The 19,757-nt window shown below is 39.4% G+C and overlaps 1 protein-coding gene across 4 annotated transcripts in view; it reads right to left on the reverse strand.

The window, feature by feature from the left end:
• Positions 1–17,470, reverse strand: part of Clcn5 (chloride voltage-gated channel 5) — a 156,064-nt gene extending 138,594 nt beyond the window's left edge. The window contains exons 1-3 of one of the 4 annotated variants that reach the window (XM_051178520.1): positions 17,325–17,441; positions 16,269–16,355; positions 14,885–15,031 (exon numbers count right to left, since the gene is read on the reverse strand). In XM_051178520.1, coding sequence (XP_051034477.1) covers positions 14,885–14,900 — 16 coding nt within the window. In that variant the 5' untranslated portion in view covers positions 14,901–15,031; positions 16,269–16,355; positions 17,325–17,441. Of the gene's footprint in view, positions 1–14,884; positions 15,032–16,268; positions 16,482–17,163; positions 17,181–17,324 lie in introns of those variants that run through there. The other 3 variants (XM_051178522.1, XM_051178518.1, XM_051178521.1) reach the window with 3 other exon arrangements.
• Between the last annotated feature and the right edge of the window lie 2,287 nt (positions 17,471–19,757).

The raw sequence follows: 19,757 nt of genomic DNA on the forward strand, positions 1-19,757 counted from the left end.
ACTGTAACTCACTCTGTATACCATGCTGGCCTCCAATTCACCAAGATCTGCCTGCCTCTGCCTCCCAAGTACTGGAATGAAAGGTGTGAAGGTTCATCCCTATTTGCTGTAAGACTTATTTGGTGGTACATGCCTTTGCTCCCACCTTTCTGGAATACAACAGGTTGAATATTCTTGGCTATATTTTCACAATACCCAAACCCAAGAATACCCAGTCCTTGGTCAAATATTTCATTGAGCTCTACAAGAGACAGAAGCAAATATGAAATACAGAAGCCAAAGCCAAACTGCAGGAACAATGGCTTTGGCATCAAATGGGTTTGATTTCTGCCTTCAATCTTGAGTAAATCACCTTATAACCTGGGGCACTCCAGAGCAGCTGTAGCTCACTTTTAAGATAAGATCTATTAAAATGCAAAACCACTCAAGATAGCATTTCATCAAGTCTTAGCTCCCTTGCTTAGATCTCTTTAAATGTTCTGAAAGTAAGCTTCCCTTGAGGGAAAGGGAATAAAGTTTAGATATGAGTTAATAGGAAATAACCTATACAACCAGAATACTTAGAACTATACTGTTACTACTGAAATCTAAATAGCCAACAGAGCCCCCAGCTTTCAAGTAGGTTGCAAAGTTTAGAATTATGGGACACTAACAGAAACACTAAGGACATCAATGATCACATCCAACATCTTTTGACCTACTCCAAATGCCCTAGATCTGGGTTCCTCAGCTCTAGCCAATACTGACACTATTATCTACAAAGAAATTTTTGTTGTTGCAGAAGGCTGGCTGGTACAGTATATAGATTATTTAAGTAGCTGGCTGGTACAGTATATAGATTATTTAAGTAGCTTGCTGGTCTTCTACCTCCAGTAACACCTCTCCACTATTGTGAGAACCAAAATACCTCCAGATGTTTCCAAATGTCTCTAGAGAACAAAACCATCCTTGGCTGAAACCACTACTATGGATAGTCTACTACAGCTATCCTCAGTTCCTTTGGAATTAAGTCTCAATGTGTCACTATGATACAGACTCATTAATACAATATGCAACCTTCACAGGCAATCTGGGTAGTAAGAGTCATAGCTTTTTTTAGTTAACTTGCAATCACTACACATACCCACATATATTTTTCAGACCAAAAAAAAAAAAAGAGAAGAAAATGTTTTTCACACACATGATGACTTTTGTAGCTAAGATTTGAGAATAAGTTGTTTAAGTTCTTTAACTTTTAGAACTCATGATGTAATTTTTTAATGTACACTGGCTTTAATTTACCTAACAAAGTTTTCAATACACACTACCAATCTCCCACACCATTCTCCTCATGCTTCCTGTTTCCCACTAAATTACTCTTATGTTCTGGCTCCCAATGCCTAGGCCCTATACTCAGTCACTACGTAAATCACTGCAAGTTTTAAAAGAAAGCTTACATAGTGGGCTCCAAATACCACCTCTACACAACTGTCAAACCCCTGCGACATTTGTGTTAGTTACCTATCCATTACCAGAACAAACACCTGAGAGGAACTGACTTACATTTAATTCTGGTTCATACTTACTGCACGTTTCCGCTAATGTGTGGTTGGCCTGCAATTTTTAGGCCTGTGGCAACATAGTATACACATGGCAGGAGCATGTAACAGAGGAAGCTGCTCTCACTTCATGACAGCAAGAAAATGCAAGAGGCAAAAGAGGGGCCTCAGGGGCTCTAATACCTCCCTATAGCACCGCAGGCTGAGAACCAAACCTTCAACAGATGGGCCTTTGGTGGATATTCCAAAGCCCCAAAAAAGCAGTATTCCAAAATGTTCCTAAATGCATCTTTAACATTATTTTGTTACAGTTATTTGTGCATGTGTTCTAACTTCCTCAGACTAGTTTTTTGGGTTTTTTTTTCTTGGTTTTTTGTTTGTTTGTTTGTTTGTTTGTTTGTCTGTTTGTTGGGGGGTGGTATTGTCTGTTTCTGAATCATCCTAGTTCCAAGTATGCCATAGAACAGTGTCTTACGAATACAAGGTAGTCACAAAATTACTTTAGAAAGAATAAAACTACTTATTCAAGATCTCTAACCTTTCTTACACCCTTGAACTCATTTTGTTTGCTATTAAGACCACAACAACATGGGATGTAGACATGGCTCAGCTGTTAAAGGTGTTCTTCATTTCTGCTCACATCCATAAACAAAAGAACACAACAAGAGGACTTTAGTAGAAACAGGGTTTTGGGCACTGTGCTTCTAGGAATACAAAATAACTGAAAGCATAAGCTCCATAATGAAGCTGCTGTGGACCCATGCTCCACCAGTTCCAATTTCAAAATAAAACTCAACCACTCTATGTCCTACTTCCTGACCCTTAAACATTTATTGTAAAGATTAAAGATAATCCACAGGAAGCACTTTAACTTACACACTGTAAGAACTCAATAAATGATAGTTGTTTTTATTATGATTATCATTTCTTGACTCCATTATTATTATTAATTATGATTCCTCTTTCTTTTTTTATTTTACATATCAATCCCAGTTCCCTCTCCCTCCCTCCCTTCCTCTCATGCCCCCCACCACCACCCTCATAACCCATTCCCCCCCACTCACTCCACAGGAGAGATCAACAAAATCTGTCAAGTCATTTGGAGTAGGGACTCGGCCCTCCCTCCTGTCTCTAGGTTAAGGCAGTATCCCTCCATGGGGAATGTGCTCCCAAAGTCCTTTTGTGCATCAGGAATGCATACTGGTTCTACTGTCAGAGGCCCCTTAGACTGTCCAGGCCTTCTAGCAGACACCTATATTCAGGGGGTCTGTATGACTCCTCTTTCTTGGATCCCACCAAATCAAAATATTTTACTGTGGTGTGGGAAATATAAGCAATCTGTTACCCAGGGCAGCCACGTACAGGTTTTTAGCACCAAAGTCCAGCCTACTTGCAGCTCAGGTTTTCCCTTGTATCCCTCTAAGATGTCGGTTTTCTTCTCCTAATTCCTCCCTCCTTCATGCCTGGTCTAAGCTAGGAACAAAAGCTTCTATAATCACCAGGAAAGATGAGAATCTCCCTATCCTTGTTCACTATTCATAAACTCTAGGTCTAGGCTCAGGTTCAACCCCAAACCACTTTTAGAAAGCACCTTAAGTTCTTATTCCCCTAGAAAAACCTCTCAAAAATTACACACTTGTTTTATTGGTGTTTTAAGACAGGCTATCATGAACCCCAGACTGCCTCAAACGTGCTGTATAGCTAAGGATGGACCTTGAACTCATGATCCTCCTACCTCCTAAATGCTAGGATTATAATCTAGATGTATCACCACACCTAGCAAACATTGCACTCTGTGTTTCTGGGCTTTCTATTCCCACCTAAGGCCTCAAGTGACTTGATCATGATCTTTTTCAACAACTGTTAAACCCATCACTGGAGTATCTAACACCTGCCTATTGCACAGCAGTTTCCTCAATATGCTAGAGCATGTCCTGCTTCTTAATCAGTCCATTAAAGTTTGTTTTTTATTGTTCATCTCGTGGTTAATGTTACAGGTAGAGAATTAGGGGCACTTAGCACACGATAGTCATTCCTGTCTCTGACTACCCACAACTCAGCAAAGGATGAGCCACATCAAAGGGACATTTAGATAGACATCCCTTCAACTTCTTGTATCACAGGCCGGAAGTCCTCCTTTTGAGGCATATGGGCCAACTAAAAGCCCTGAAATATTTGAAGATTCAATCTAAATCATACAAGGCAAACATTAGGCAACCTTCATATTCTCTACTTCAAACATAAGTTTAAACTTACATTTCATCTCAGGTCCTTAAGCAAAAGGTTCAAGAAATGTTAACTTAAAGTTCATGGACAATATTAAAATTGAACAGGAACAACAGCTACTATTCCAGACATTGGCACATTCAACTTTTAACTTTTATCTGGAATACATTTACTATGTTAGTTACATATTTAAACACCCAGAAATCAAACTAATGATAAAACTACAATTATTTTTTTCTCCCCTCCCCTTTTTTTGAGACAATGTTTCTGTGCTATCTTGGCTCTCGTGGAACTCACTCTGTAGACCAGGCTGGCCTCAAACTCACAGAGATCCGCCTACCTCCACCTCCTGTGTGCTGTGATTAATGGTATGCACCATCGTATCTGGAAATTATTTCACTTTTAAAAGCTAATTAAAAAACAATTTAACTTAATCTATTCTTACTTTTTAAAGCAAACATCTCCCATAATCTATCTAGCTACAGTGATTTCTTGGCGGCTTTTCTGGGGGCCATTACTTTTGGGACTTGGCCTACTTCGTTTCACACTGATCTCCCACCACAACCATTATATCACATTTCTTTTCTTAGTATAGATTAACAGAATTAAGGAAAGAATCCAGTAAGGTCCAGTTTTCATGCAAACTTTGCTATTTAGAGATATTATAGATCAGAATGTTGTTAAGTCAATCAGTAAATACATGTCAAGTGAAAACAGAAAACTGTCACCTCTACTCACCAAAGTAACCTTAGAACTGTTTCTTCTGCACCATTGTACATATTTTCTAAGCATATGCATATTCATATATATACAAACTTACAGGACTGGAGGTGTGCGTAGCTCAGTGGTACTGTGCTTATCTAGCATGTGCAAGGCTCTGGGTTCCATTCCCAAGCACAAGAGATGGGAGGAAGGTATTGAAAGGAATGGAAGGGGATACTTACAAATTCATGTCTATTTCACTATATGCCCCCTCTTTTAGTTGTACAAATGGGATCCTATAATTCACAGCATCTGCATCTTTTCTTCCCTACTTAAAATGTATCATAAGCCAGGCTTGGTTTCCCACACTTGAAATCCCTTCATTTGGGAGGCTGAAGTATGAAGATTAGGAGTTCTAGGCCAGCCTTGGCTACAAAGTGAATTCAAGGTCACCCTGGACTACATGAAACCCTCTCTCTAAAAAACAAAATACATCTTGGGTATCATTCCCTATTGCTATCTATAGATATTCTTCACTCCTATATACTTCACTCCTTTTAATAACATGAACAGCTTCCCAAAGTGTATACATACCATAATTAATATATCTTGCCTCTAGAAATGGATATTAAAACTGGTGTTAATGAGCTGGGCATGGTGCCACAGGCCTGTAATCCCAATTCCGAGGAGACTATGGCAGGAGGAGCCTGAGCTCAAAAAGTCACAGGTGGCCCATGGGTTAAATCAGACCAAAGAGAAAATAGTGGAAGGACTACAAGGTTTATCACAGACAGCAGACAGTGCCAAATGATGACAATAATGAGATAGCCAACATCATATAAGTGATATTCATGAAGTTCCTTTTTAAAAAGGTATTCATAGTCTACATTTTCAGAATGACTTCCAAGCCAATGGAGTCTAACAATTTATTCTGTTCCCAGCTGTGCACAGAGGGAGACTTTTAAGTCAACCCACAGGTCTGAACTTCCTAAAGTACTCTCTAAATTTACATTTGGATGAGGGCAAGGCAAATCACAGCAGGGTGTACCTGCCACAACTAAGACACTTGGTTTGTAAACTGTTCAAAGAACATTAAATGATACATGGTCTGTACTTTACTATTATTATGTTCAATATCTCGTTCCCTATTTCTCCTTCATGAAGTAATTGCTGTTTGGCCTTTCTACCAGAGTGCCACCATAATTAAATGAGAGAAGTTATTCTTTTTAAAACATGAAATAGTAAACAAGGTTATTCCCTCATGTAATTCATTACATTCCATACAGTGATGCCTCCAACATTTATCATCACTAGGAAATCTTATTCTAACATTAGCAAAATCTCTAAATTAGATCATCTCATGCCATAAGTAAATTTATGTATTAAGTTCTTACATATTCAAAATATGTCTCCTTTGCTAATGACTTTAACCTAATTATGGGCGAGTGGGAAATACATTGTATCACACCATTATGTAGCATTCCTGGTGTTAGTGATAATTATGGGTGGTGTTGCCAGGGGCCTTGAGTTTTTCATCTAGTCTGAATCCACTGTCTAAATTTTAGGATATAAAAAAATCCATCATTTAAGAGCTGGATGATACAGCTATTACTCATTAAAGAATGATTCTGTGAGCACCACCTTTCATGGATGGTACCAGTCCTAAATGCTCTCTGTCTTATTAACAGAAGTACTAGGTAAATACAGCCAATGACCTTTAGGGCTACACACTAGAGTGCAGAACACACCCAACAGAATCTATACACTACACACTACAGGACAGAATCAAAAGGCTGGTTTCAGCAAAGGACAGGTATGTATGGAAGGCTGATGGCTAAAAGAAAGAACTCAATGTACAAAGTATTTCACATACCTGTAGTAACTATTTTACTTCTACTGGATGGTCTCTACCTTGGATTACTTTCTGATATCCTACACTCTGTCTCTGTGTTGCTCTAGTTCTCATGGTCAGGACAAAAATCCTAAATAAATACAATAAAATGCCACTTAATGTCAGTCAATTTTGAGTTGAAAAGCATCAAAATATGACCACGACAAAGATTATTAACTACTCAATAGATTCTTTAGTCTTACCACAGGTATATAAATATCTGGGGTATTAACAGAAGGTAGGAAGAAGAATGTGCCATTTGTTGCTACCAATAGTGAAACTCTCAAGTCCTGCCTCCCCCTACCCATGACACACAGAAAGCATTACATGAAACAGGAAGCTCTGAATCATAATTCTGGTTAAAACCTAAGAACCTCAACTTATCTAAATAAAAAAAAAAAATGCTAGCATAGTGAAAAAAACAAATCCCAAAAACCTCGGTGAAAGGGATTTTTTTCCAAAACTAAAGTGACACGCTTACCAGTAACAAAAAGGCACAGTAAGGAAAGATAAACATTGAGCAGCTAGCCCAGCTTGGTGGTGGGTGCATGCCTGAAATCCCAACTACTCAGGAAGCCCAGGAAGGAAAACCAAAAGTTCAAGGCTGCCTGAGCAACTTAATCTTGCCTCAAAATTAGAAAGTAAAGGAAAATCTGGAGATATAACTCAGAAGTAGAGTGCTCGCACAGCAGGTCTAAGGCCCTAGACTCAATCCCCAGTACCCACCCCCTCCAACACATACACACAAAATTAGCAGAGCTCCAAAGGCAGGCAACACAATACAATAGGGATAAGTAGACAAGTAGACCAAAAAAGAGCCATTATCAGGGTCTGGGTCTGGCTCTAGGTACCATGTAACAGATGTGTAGCCTAGACTGTCTCACTATGTCTCAACTTCTTCCTTTGCAAGATTAAACATTTGAAACAGATCACATGTAAGATCACTTTCCAGATTAAGAATGCCCCTTCAATAACTTACTTTAGTTTTTTTATGCCAGAGCTACCAATGATTCCATGGTTAACTTAATCACATCTAGACTCATATGAAGTGTGTGTGTGTGTGTGTGTGTGTGTGTGTGTGTGTGTGTGTATACACACATGTATGTATGCATATTATAATGTAAAGGCTAGCATTTGTGAATTTTGATCAGTTTTCAGGAGGTGGTGAGTGGTCTATAAATGTAAATAAACTCATTCAATCCTTCCAGTATCCCTCTAACAACTGCTACAATAATACACTAATTAGTAGCTATTTTTACTGACCCCATTTTATAGGTGAATAAGTTGAGGTGCATGAAATGAAATAACTTGCCCAAAGGCAATACCTAACAGTAACAGAGACAGGATATAAGCCTACCAATTGTGTCCGAAGACTATATTTGACCCATAATGGGAGAACTTAGTCCTTTGGAGTTGAGGTAATTTTAGTTACCAATGGCAAAGCTGGGTTCAAATCCCAGTCATATCAGATACCAAGTCCTGGATTTCCTCCACAGTTGTGTGCTTGGAAAAGAACAGTTAGAATAACAAAATTTCCTTTCCTTCAATACTAGCCACCAAAATTTGTTCTCCATTCATTTCAAACATTCTGGGGAGTTGTAGAAGTGACAGAGAGAGAAAAAATTCCTTTATTTATTTATTTCTATTATATGTATGCCTTATTCATATTTTTTTTAATTGACAAAGGACTCAATTCTTCAGCACTTGCCACAGAGAGGCACTGTGCCAGATGGAGGGAGAAATGGGGTGGATTCTGCTTCCTTGCTACTGCTATAAAAACCTGATTCTCACTGAGAGTCAAAGGGATGCTAACATTTTGGTCAAGAGTCAGGAGCAGATGGATTTTTCTAGGTAATAATGGTCCAATTAGCAAGCCAGACTATCCAGACTTCACACCAAACCTCTGTAATCAACTCATCAACTGCTTTGTAGCACACCATCTTGGCCTACCATGTGTTAGTCAAATCACTGGAGCATTTGAGTGTTTACAAATACACTGATGGGGAAGAAAAGAAAAACCTACAAGGTCTAAACTTCTAGTTCCTTTGTATTCAAAACCAGCAGATTCAGCTATCATTGCAATGATGCATTTTATTATAATCTCTCTCTCTCTGCTTTCTTGGTCATATACAGTGACTTACTTTTCATAAGATGCAATGTTATTACCCAAATTGCTTTGTCTCCACTTTCATGCCCCTAAAAGGTTTAATTTATTTAGAATCAATTGTAGAAACAGCCAAAATTTAACAGTACTTGTGAAAGTACTAATAGCAAAACGCCTGCTCTAATCAAACTCTCTGATACCTGATTTCTTTTCTTATTCAAAGGTATGAGGGGACATAATAAGTGAAGCACTTGTCCAGACACTCAAATTCTGTTCTACTTGTTAGAGGCATCCTTTTCTATCTCCTTTCCAAGTCACTACTTTTCAAAGTAATACACATCAGTTGTACAAAACTTGAAAAATAAACTAATGTATAAAAAATGTAAGCATATTCTACCACTTGGAGAAAGCAACTTTAAATACTGTGGAGCAATTCTCTCAAAAACATTTACTGGAGCATGAGTCTTGATTTTTTAGTCAGGTCTTACTTTGTAGCTTAGGATGGCCAACACCTCTTATTCTTCCTGTTTCAACCAGTCAAGTACTGAAATCACAGGACTGTCTCACAATACTCAGCCATTAGCCTTCCTTCTTACTGGACAGATACTATAATATATAGACCTGTCATAATTTATTTGTATTCCCCCAGTATTGAAATGATATCTAGTTTTTGTACTAAATATGTTAAGGTAAAAGGTGTATATATGTATGTATAATTCCTTCAGAAATTAAGATTTTTAATTAAGAAGTAACCACGTAATAAAGTCAATTTATCATTTGTTTTTTGGGTTTTTTCTATTTTGGTTTGGGGCAGGGTTTCACACTATAGCCCAGCCTACCCTCAAACTCTGATCCTCTAGCCTCAGCCTCCTGAGTGCTAGAATTGCAGGCATGTACATCTCAATATCTTTTATTTAGTATTGTTTTGCAGTACTGGGGATAGAACCTAGGATCTTGCATACACTAAACTTACATTCTACTAATGAGCTACACATATGAAAATTTTTATATGTATCCTTTTGGACAATTGTTGTTTGTTTTTGTTGTTTTGAAATAGTGTCTCATTCCCAAGATACAGAGAAACCTTATCTCAAAAAAAAAAAAAAAAACCCAAGGAAAAAAAGAAAAATGAGAAATAGTTGTAACTCTGTAGCTCAGGCTTGTCTTCGAAATTATGATAATCCTCCTGCCTCAACCTCCCAAGTGCTGGGATTATACAAGTGTACCACCATGCCTGGCTTTCCTTCCTTTCAGATTTGTATTGGTGTTATGCATGCATGCACACAGACAAATATATTACTAATAGTTATTTATTTTATGCATTGAATCTACATAAGAAACAGTTATTTTTCTCATTTAATTCCTTCAACCACTACTTAGCGATCCCCAAACTTGATTGCACATTAAGGGAGCTTTAAAAATACTAATTCATCTACCCATTCCCAGAGTTAGTTTGGTTTTTTTTCGTTTTTGCTTTTTTTTTTTTTTTTTTTTTTTTTGAGACACAGATTTACTATGTGGCCTTGGCTGGTCTGGAAGGCACTTGGGCAGAGACTAGGGTGCCTTTGAACTCATAGAGATCTGCCTATGTCTGCCTCTCAAATCCTGGGATTAAAGGTGTTGACCACCACACCTGGAGAGAATCAGATTTATTTGCCCTGAATGAGACTTTAAGTTTTTTAATATTTTATGTGTATGGGTATTTTGCCTGTATGTACATCTGTTCACCACATGCATGTAGAGCCCTCGGATGCGAACAGGTGTCAGATCCCCTGAGGCTGGAGTTACTCATGATTGTAAGCCACTATGTGGGTGTTGGGAATCAAATGCAGGTCCTCTGGAAGACAAGCCAGTGCTCTTAATTGTTTTGCCATCTCTCCAACCCTAATTTGAAAATTTTTTAAAGAAATTCAAGGTGATCCTGATAAGCACAGGAGTTGGAACACTTAGTACTATCTTATCAATATTTTGCTGATGGTAAAGTTGAGAAACACTAAAAAACACAACAGGACAGACTTTTAACTATTACTCATTTGAAATCTGCTTTTCTCCTCATGGAACATTATATCATAAATCTATTTTGAAGTTAATAAATAAAACAGAAACAAAGGAAATTAACTACTGGAACATTCTTAATGTATTTCTACATTGAAGCTGGGTGGTAATGTTGTACACCTTTAATCCCAGCACTCAGGAGGCAGAGGCCAGCCTGGTCTACAGAGCTAGTTCCAGGACAGGCTCCAAAGCAATACAGAGAAACCCTTTCTCAAAAAAGAAAACAAAACAAAACAAAACAAAAATACAGTATTTCTACACTGACATTCTCACTAGACTCTGTGTGAAAAGCTGCTTTTTCATGTTCTAACCAACTCTGAGTTCTGCCATTTCTTTTTAATCTTCGCAAAATTATATTGGAGAAAACTGCATGCCATTCTAATTCCCCTTTCAGTCACAAGTACTGAGATAGTACATTTTTTTCAAGTTTATTGGCCATTTGAATTTCTCCCATGTATTATTTTTTGTGTATTTTCCCCCATCCGTTGCATAATTTTCTAGAAAAATATTCACATTTTTTCTTCTTTCTATGTTAAACTCAATAAACCATACTGCAATTTTTCCTAGTTTTCTCATTAACTGTATTTATGGTTTGTATAAAATTTTAAACTGTTACATAATTAATGATATTAATATTTTTCTTTATTAAATCTACCTTTGCTGTTACAAATATAAATATCTACCTTGAGATTATGTCATTCCATATTTTTAACTTTTAATTCTTTAGTGCAGCAGTTCCCAAACAAGATTAGACATCAGAATAGCTCACAAGGCTCTTTTAAATGCTGGGTCTTAAGACTGAATTCCAATGGTGGGAGGGGATGAGACCTAAGCAAAAATATGTTTTAAAGCACAAAAAAAAAAAAAATCTTGATAGCCTCCCTCCTTTGGTATTAAAGACTATTTTAATCCTCCTGAATTTATTTTTTGAGTAATTCTTTCTCAAATTACTTTAGTACATTTGTTAGATAAACTATTTTATTAATTTGAGGTATTACCATTGAAATTCCAGGAGGCCAAGGTCTATAGCTGTTTTCCTAGACCACTGCATCTATAGGGCCTAGGATACAACCTGAGTTCAGTAAACACTAGTTATAAATAACAAACACAAGCCTCCTTATAACTTTAAACCAGCTAGCCTTCTCTTTGGTGTTTTCATAATCATTAAACCAAAACCCCCTGATATTTTTAATGCTGACCTTCAGTCATCAGAAATACTAATGCACATTCTGTTTAAAGTAGCCAGACTATGCATTAGAGGGCTCCACTGAGTTAGGTCAAAATAATAATACTGGCCATGTTGAAGATATATACGAATTCTGATCAGATGCTCTATGAAAGACTAGACAACAATAGACCAAGAAACCAGAGAGATCTGATATTTTTAGCTCTTAAATTTTCCCAACTAGTTGCCTCCAGAAACTAATTTAAAAGCTTCCTTGAGCTGAGGACAGGCCCACAAAGTCCCTCTTCCATGAACCCATGAAAAGAACAATAGAAGAGAGAATCCAGAGATTGGGTTTTAGTCCTGTCACTAGGTCCTGTTACCATCTGACCTTGGGCACCATGGACTCTGGGACTCTAGGACAGAGTTACATGTTTCCTAAGAATATCTTCAGCTCAAAACCTCTACTTGAAGAGCCAAACAAACAATATTACATGGGAGGGCTTCCAAACACAACCTGAAATTACCTCTACAGAATGGGGTTCCCGTCCCATCCAAACTAAAGTAAAACAATAGCGACAGAAGTGATAGTAGTAGTAGTAGTAGCTATTACTAAAGTATGAGTACTTTCACACACAAAATGATACTCTAAGTGTCTCATGATTATAACATAGGCACACATTTCTACAGTACTGCGTTTAGGTATTTTATTTTGCATATAACTCAATTCATCTTCACAACCTTATAGAGTAAATTCTAGTCTCATTCTCATTTTGCAAAGGAGGACATTGAGTCACAGAGGGTTTAAATAAATTGCCCAAAGCCTTGCAGCTATCAAGTGACAAAACCAGGAGTTCAATCCAGACTCACGTGGCTAACCTGGAATTACCATTTCCTTCAAAAGTTGCCCAAAACAGCCAATAAAGTGCAGTGATCCTAAATGCTAAATTCTGTAGACTCCTTTTCTTTCAACAACATGAGTTTTCAGTTGATGTAAAGTTAAGCAGATCACATGTCAGAGCCTAAACTCATAAGATATGGTACTAAGAAAATATGGCATTTGATTTATTAATAATTGTTAATCATAAAAAATTACAGCATTTTACTGTGAGATAATACATCATTAAAAACTAAAGACATCTGCAAAAATGTAGAGGAAAACTACAAACTTTATACACATCACCAAGAACAAATGTAGATACCTTCCTGCACAAACTCCCGGCTCTATACATTTGCAAAAAAAAAAAAAAAAAAAAAAAAAAAAATGCCTTTGAAACATCAATCTGACAGCCCAAAGGAATCAAAAGGAACTAAGCAGGTCAAAAGTTTAGTGCACTAGCTTCCATCATTCCCTTTAGCCACATCTCATGTTTCTCATCTTAGAGAACGGCACTGCTGACTCCCATGTCCAAGCTGGTTGTCAGTCCTGGGTTCTTGTTAAGTCTGGGCACAAAACAATCTGGAACTCACTGAATTCTTTCCAACCTCACTACCCTTGCTTCTCAAACCCTCACTATCTTTCCCTTAAACCACTACACTATTTCAGAAAACTCCTCAATTAGTCCAGGCTTTTTACTATCTCTAGCAACACCTCATCTAAGCACTGCTGCCAAAGTCATCTTTCTAAAACAAAATCTGCTTGTGTTACTTCCCTGTTTAGAATCGTTGTATTCAGGATAAAGTGTAAAAAGCCTTCCTAGAACATATAAGGTTCTTTATTTTCTGGCCTCCAACTACCTTCCTTGCTTCATCTCACACCAGGCAAACAAAGCAAGCTGGAAGTTCCTGAACAGTGCTGCTCTGTCTGGCTAGAATGCAATTCTCTCATGTATCCATATGGCCAACTCCTACTCATTTTTAGAGCAGCTCAAACCCTCAAGTTCCCCATGTTTTTTCTCTAGGCTTGCATCTCATTTTACACCTCTCCCTATGGTAATACTTACTTAATGCAACACAGTTTATTCCTAAGTCTGTCCTCCAGATCATGAGGAACCCTCCAAGCTTCTGTGCTTTACTCCCATCTCTATTCTGCTTGTTGAATGAAAAGAATTTGTCAGGATTTAATTGCGCGCCCATGCACACGTGTGCACGGGCACACACTCACACACTCACACACACACACACACACACACACACGGAGGTCAGAGGACAATTTATGAGAGTATGTTCTCTCCTTCCAACATGTAGATCTCAGGGATAGAACTCAAGTTGTCCAGCTTGGTGGCAAGCATCTATACTCACTGAGCCATCTCATTGGCACTAAACTGTGATAAATACCCATCAAAGCCAGCATACAAGCCAAATCCCACTTCAAAAATGTCTTTAAACTGACAATCTGTGTATATCAAAACTGTTTGTTACATTTGTGCGTGTACATGCTTTAAATCATAAACACAATAGAACATTTTTTAAATTCAATAAACAAACAAATTTAGCTTTTGAATATTCATAAATATTGAAGCTATTTTACTCTATTCCATGTAAGTGGCCCTGAACCTTTTGTGGGTCACAGATACAGTTCAATAGTTTTTGTCAATCGTTTCTTAAAAACACATTTCTTCTGTGGTGATCATAAGATTCCGATGAAAATTCTGATAGCATCCTGGAGAGCAATGCCCAACCACAATAAAAATAATAACTTTGCATGTGACAGAAACTCACAAAAAGAGATGTAATTTACCATCCCAAACATTGTTGAGCTTGATTCTCAGCTTGATAATATTAAAATGAGCATTTTCTTTCTAGCACCAAAATATAAACATAACATTCAATGGGTCTTTTCAACTGCCAAGACCCCAAGAAAGTCTTCATTGAGTACAGGAAGCTTGAGAGGCAGCAAAGTGTGTCTCCCCTCCTTACAAGAGAGAATCTTACAATACAAATTTGCTAGAAACAAATGTAAACCACAAATAGGGGAAAAAACCCATCTCCTCACACCTAATCCCCAGGAATACATGTTTAAGTGAAGGAAGGTCTTTTAAATGCTTCTGGCATAACATCTAATTCCCCACTCTCATCCACTTGAAAATCATTTGAACTTCTAGCTGACAACAGCTTCTCTTAAATGAATGTGCATGGTCCTTGCAAAGAAAGGGTTAAATTAAAGAAACAGCTGGCTGCCAGCCACTGGCTCTGGGGGTTGGGTGGGGGTGGAAGACAGCGGGAGGAAAAACCAGTTAGAGGAATAAGTGCTAATTTCTTACCCTGCCACATGGCCATCTTGTACCTATCTTCTCCCACGCTGGGGTCACAGGCTCAGAGCCCCCAGTTTTGAAGGGGGACTTAAAGATGGTCTAGATGGAAATGCAACTGTGTAGTTCTGCTTTCTGCAAGATTCTAAGGCCCCAAACCTGAAAATGTAAACAGAAAAATGAAAATCTGAAAACAAAGAATTTCAAATTCTTGAAGATGACCTCCTGCCCCTCTCCAAACCTCTCTTTCAAAGACAGCATCCACAAACAGTGTTAAGCTTCCCCCTCCGAAGCAGCGGGGTATTGCTGGCAAAAGAGCGGAGCTCCAACATCAGTTCATATTGTCACTCCCTGCTCTAGGATTCTGTCTGAATCACTGGGGCTTCAGTAAATGGGCTTGGACACTCATCAAGGGATGGGTAGTGGTTGGTTGAGATAACCATTGTGTGTTTCCTATCTTAAAGCTCCACACTCTGGTGAATGAATTCTTCCTCTGTCCCTAAAGTATTCAGTGTTACATGAAGAAATCAATAGAAAAGAGGGCAAATTCTGCAAATAAATTTCTAAAATATATCTGGCATAGGAAAAAAAAAAAGAAAAGGAACATAACAAAAAAGTAAAAAACACCAATACCCTTTGGGATGTGGGTGTTCCTCTCCTCTTTATTTTGTACTTTCCTCACTTTGCAAATTTTCTACAGTGAACACATTATACTGTCTGTATAATGAGGGAATGAATCAAGGACAAAGAAAAATATAAAACTAGGATATTGATTTAAGTACAATCAAATTAATTTAGCTACCTCTCAGTGTTAAATGTTTAAATTTGGGGCTGATGAGAAGGCCCACCACATTAGAAACAAAAACAAAAAACAAAACAATAACAACAACAAAAAACTTGCCACCTAAGCCTGAGTCCAATCCCTGGAACCCAAGAAAATGATGGAAAGAACTAACTACATAAAGCTGCACCACCCACCCTCTCCACACACACACAGTACTAAATTTTTAATCTTCAAATTCAGTCTTAAAACAGTACTGTTTCCAAGTATATGAAAGGGGCTAGGGATCGAAGGAAAAAGTAAAGGGTGTGATTGCTGGTTTTAGTTTGGTTTCGAAGTTTAATATATTAAACTTTGTCCATTTAAACAATTTTTTAATGATTTATTTTCCCTTGGGCATAAAAGCTAATCTGCATCTTAAAAAAAAAAAACAAAAATCAACAACAACAAAAAAAAAAAAAAAAACCCTCACCTTTTAGGCCTGGTGAACACGAAGGTGAATTTCTATTTCCAACGCTTTTACATAACCAACCTATGCAACTCTGGTGGAAAACTAAAGCCCAAACGCTGAAGACTAATACTACTTTGAGAATCATGTTGGCCCTCTTTACTGACCTCTTTTTCTGTAAAGAACAAAAAGGTTCATGTGTACGCCAGTCCTCAAAACGCCAACAAAGACCGGGTTTGGATGAGGAAAGGCTCCTGTAGTCCAAGAAAAAGAGAGCTTAAGAAACTTTGACTCCAAGGATGAATTCACCAGGAAAAAGTGTTCCAATGACTTATCTGGAACATGGCACAGTTTATTAAGTTTGGCTTTTCTCCCCTTCTCCTATTTTGCTTACAGTTAAGTACTGATCAGCGCATTGTGGGACAAGGAGAAATTGAATAGCTCTGAAATTCAACCCGAGAAAAATCACTAATACGTTTATGGAGTATGTGTAAAGTGGCCTCTCGCTGGTTTTTAATGCTTCAACTTAGGGGTTTCCCTCATTTACTTGGTCCAGTTTCCACTGACATTATCACACGGACTCAAGTCCAATTCCAGGCAACAGATCTGTTCTGAAACGTTCATAAAGGTAAAAAAGTGCGTCAAAGTTAAACTAAAGCTTTCTTTCCATTACTGGGAAAGGCACTGAAGCGCAGAGCTCCAATGTCTGGGAAGCAGCAGCTATGCGCATTGGGCGGCAAGAAGGAAAATGCACACCAACTTCTCTGCCCAGACGGTCTGGACTGGACTGCACTAAGACCCACGCGAAACCCGTGGCGGATCCAAAGCAGGAGCGCGCACAACCCGGCCTCGGCTGCACGCTTTCCCAGCGAACGCCGCCCCAACCCTGTCCTCTGGAGAGGCGACGCGGGCAGCCGAGCTCCCAGATTTCAAAGCTGGGCGGGCTTGGCGCCGTTTGGCAAGGAAACTTGCGGGCAGCCTGGCGACCCTGCTTGGAGAACAGAACAGGGTTGGGCTCCCGGGGAGATGCCGTCCCACACTGGCTGGAACCAGCCTGTCCACCTCCTTCAGTGGCAGCCAGACAGGGGACGCCAGCTCCGGAGACCGTGGTGGCAGGCGAGCGCTCTGGCTGGCTCCTTGTAGCAGGGGGAACATGGGGGTGGGCTGGCGGCCGGCGGCCGGGGGAAGGACCTGTTGGGAAAGGGAAGCCCATTTGCCTTTACCTGTCACCGAGGTCCGGCGCGGCGGAGCCCGTGGCCACCGGCGGTGGGCAGCACGCTCGATCGGCTCTGGCGTTGCACACAGCGAGTAGAGCGAGCGCCCCACGTAGCCGGCAGAGCTTCATTCACACAGCCCAGCCGGGAGGAGGGGGAGCGGAGCGGGAGCGCGGCTCATGTGACAGGCGCCTCGGAGTAGCAGCTCTGCCCAGATGGTGTGTGCGCATGCGCGCCACGAAGGCCCCTCTCTAGGTTCTTCGGCCCAGCCCGGGGAAAACCGCGGCCAAGAGGCAGATGCTGGGAGGAGTTTCAACATGCGCAACCGCAATAAGGGAGCCATGCTTGCAGCCATATTTAATGAGGTCTGGGCGGATCCAACCCAAGTGCTGGGCGTGTCAGTTGCATTCGGAAAAAGCAATGCTCCACTCGGTTTCATTGTTTGCAGATTGCCTATCTTGGTTTGGCTTTTGTCTTTAAAACAAACTGCTTATCCTGAACGTCTTGCCCACGGTGTAATAGTAGAAATGTAACACTAATAATATCAGACATATTTAAGCCTCCTATAGGCCAGGCATTGTTCTAACTCCTAGACTTTCTCCATTGCATTTAATGCTCTCAAGTACCCCTGAGGCATGTATCATTTATCCATTTTCACTTGTAAAACTACAGAGGCACAGAAAGGTTACATAGCGTTTCCGATCTCACACTGTAGTAGCAATAGGAATAGTGATCAAACATAGTGATGCTTGCAGCAACCAAATATTTATTCACTTACTTACTTTGGTTTTTCAAGACAGGGTTTCTCTGTGGCTTTGGAGCCTGTCCCGGAATTCATTCTTTAGACCAGACAGGCTTCAAACTCTCAGAGATCCCTCTGCCTTGGCCTCTGGAGAGCTGGGATTAAACCTGTGTGCCACCATCACCAGGTGCAGCTGTCAATTTAATCCAATACAGGAAAGCCTATATTTCAGTTAGTTATCAGTATTGCCTCAAATTTTATCATCACCAAGCGAAAACTCAAGATCACATATACTTGTAATCCCAGCATTAAGGGATTTGAAGACAGGAGAATCAGAAGTTCAACATTATCCTACCCTACATAGTAAGTGATACAGGGCACTGCCTCAAAAACAAACAAACCAAACACAAAATGAAGGCTCAGATGCCAGTTAAGGTCTATCTGTCTCCAAAGCCATTCCAAACATTAGAAGAAATACCCTACTCTCATTTTTTAAAAGAATGAACAGGACAGACAGATAGAGTGCCATTAATTAATTAATTGGAAGAACTAAGACTGGAATCTATATATCATCAGCACAAGTAAACTACCTGGAACCCAAGTACCCAAATTCAGAATCCGCTACAATAAGCAATATATATTTTTTTAATTTTCTTGCAACAAGATCTCACTCTGGCTAGCCTGAAACTAACTATGTAGGCTAGAGTGCCTTGAGATCAGAGATTCTCCTGCTTCTGCCTCCCAAGTGCTGGGAATATAGACCTGTACTACTGCACCAGGCTTTTTCATTTTTTCTTTGAGAAGTTCATACACGAATACAATAAACTATAATCCCATACACTCCCATTTGCCCCCTCCAACTTGTTCCATATTTTCCCCAAACTTGTCCGATATTTTCCCCCAATACCTCCCCTCCTAATTTGGAATGTTCTTTTTTATTAACCTGATAAATCCAATTAGTGCTGTCCATATGTGCATGAGGGCCATCTACCAAACCAAAAGAAATCTACCCAGAGGCCACACCCTCAAAGAAGAGTGATTCTCTCAGGGAGCTATCAACTACCAACAGCATCACCAGCATCTCAGTAAGGAGTAGAGCCTGGGGACCATCTCTCCCATCTATGTGGGGATTTTGGTGGCTTGATCTTGTTCATGAGTACAAATTGCCTTGTGTACAGAAAATGGTATTTCTCAGCACTCCACTCCATCCTCCAACTCCTGCATTCTTTCAATCTCCTCTTCTAAGATGGCCCTTGGGCCTAACTGGGGGTGGTAGTGGAGAATTACATCATTTAGCTTTAAGGCTGAACACTCAGTCTCTTCCTAGAACTTGGACCAGTTATGAGTCTCTCTATTGACCACTGCAAAAAGAAGGCCCTCTGACCAAGTCGGAGAGCAGCCCTGATCTGTAAGTATAAACACTAATATTTAGAATAAAATCATTTAGCCAAATAAAAATAGCAGTTTCTATCCAAGGACCTATGACCTCCCCAGACTAGGATTACAGTATCAGGCATAAAATCCCTTCCTATGGTGCAGTGTTCAAATTCAATCATAAAGTGGTCAGTTATCCTATAACAGGCATGCCACTATTGCACCATTAGGCATATCTCCCCTGGTAGGTCAGTACCATAGCATGCAGAGTCTAGGGCACTGAGCTTTGCATGCCTACTGTGGACAAGCTAAGTACTTGGAAATAT

The sequence above is a fragment of the Phodopus roborovskii genome, unplaced genomic scaffold (genome assembly GCF_943737965.1).
Source record: "Phodopus roborovskii unplaced genomic scaffold, PHOROB, whole genome shotgun sequence".
Taxonomy (NCBI): Eukaryota; Metazoa; Chordata; class Mammalia; order Rodentia; family Cricetidae; genus Phodopus; species Phodopus roborovskii.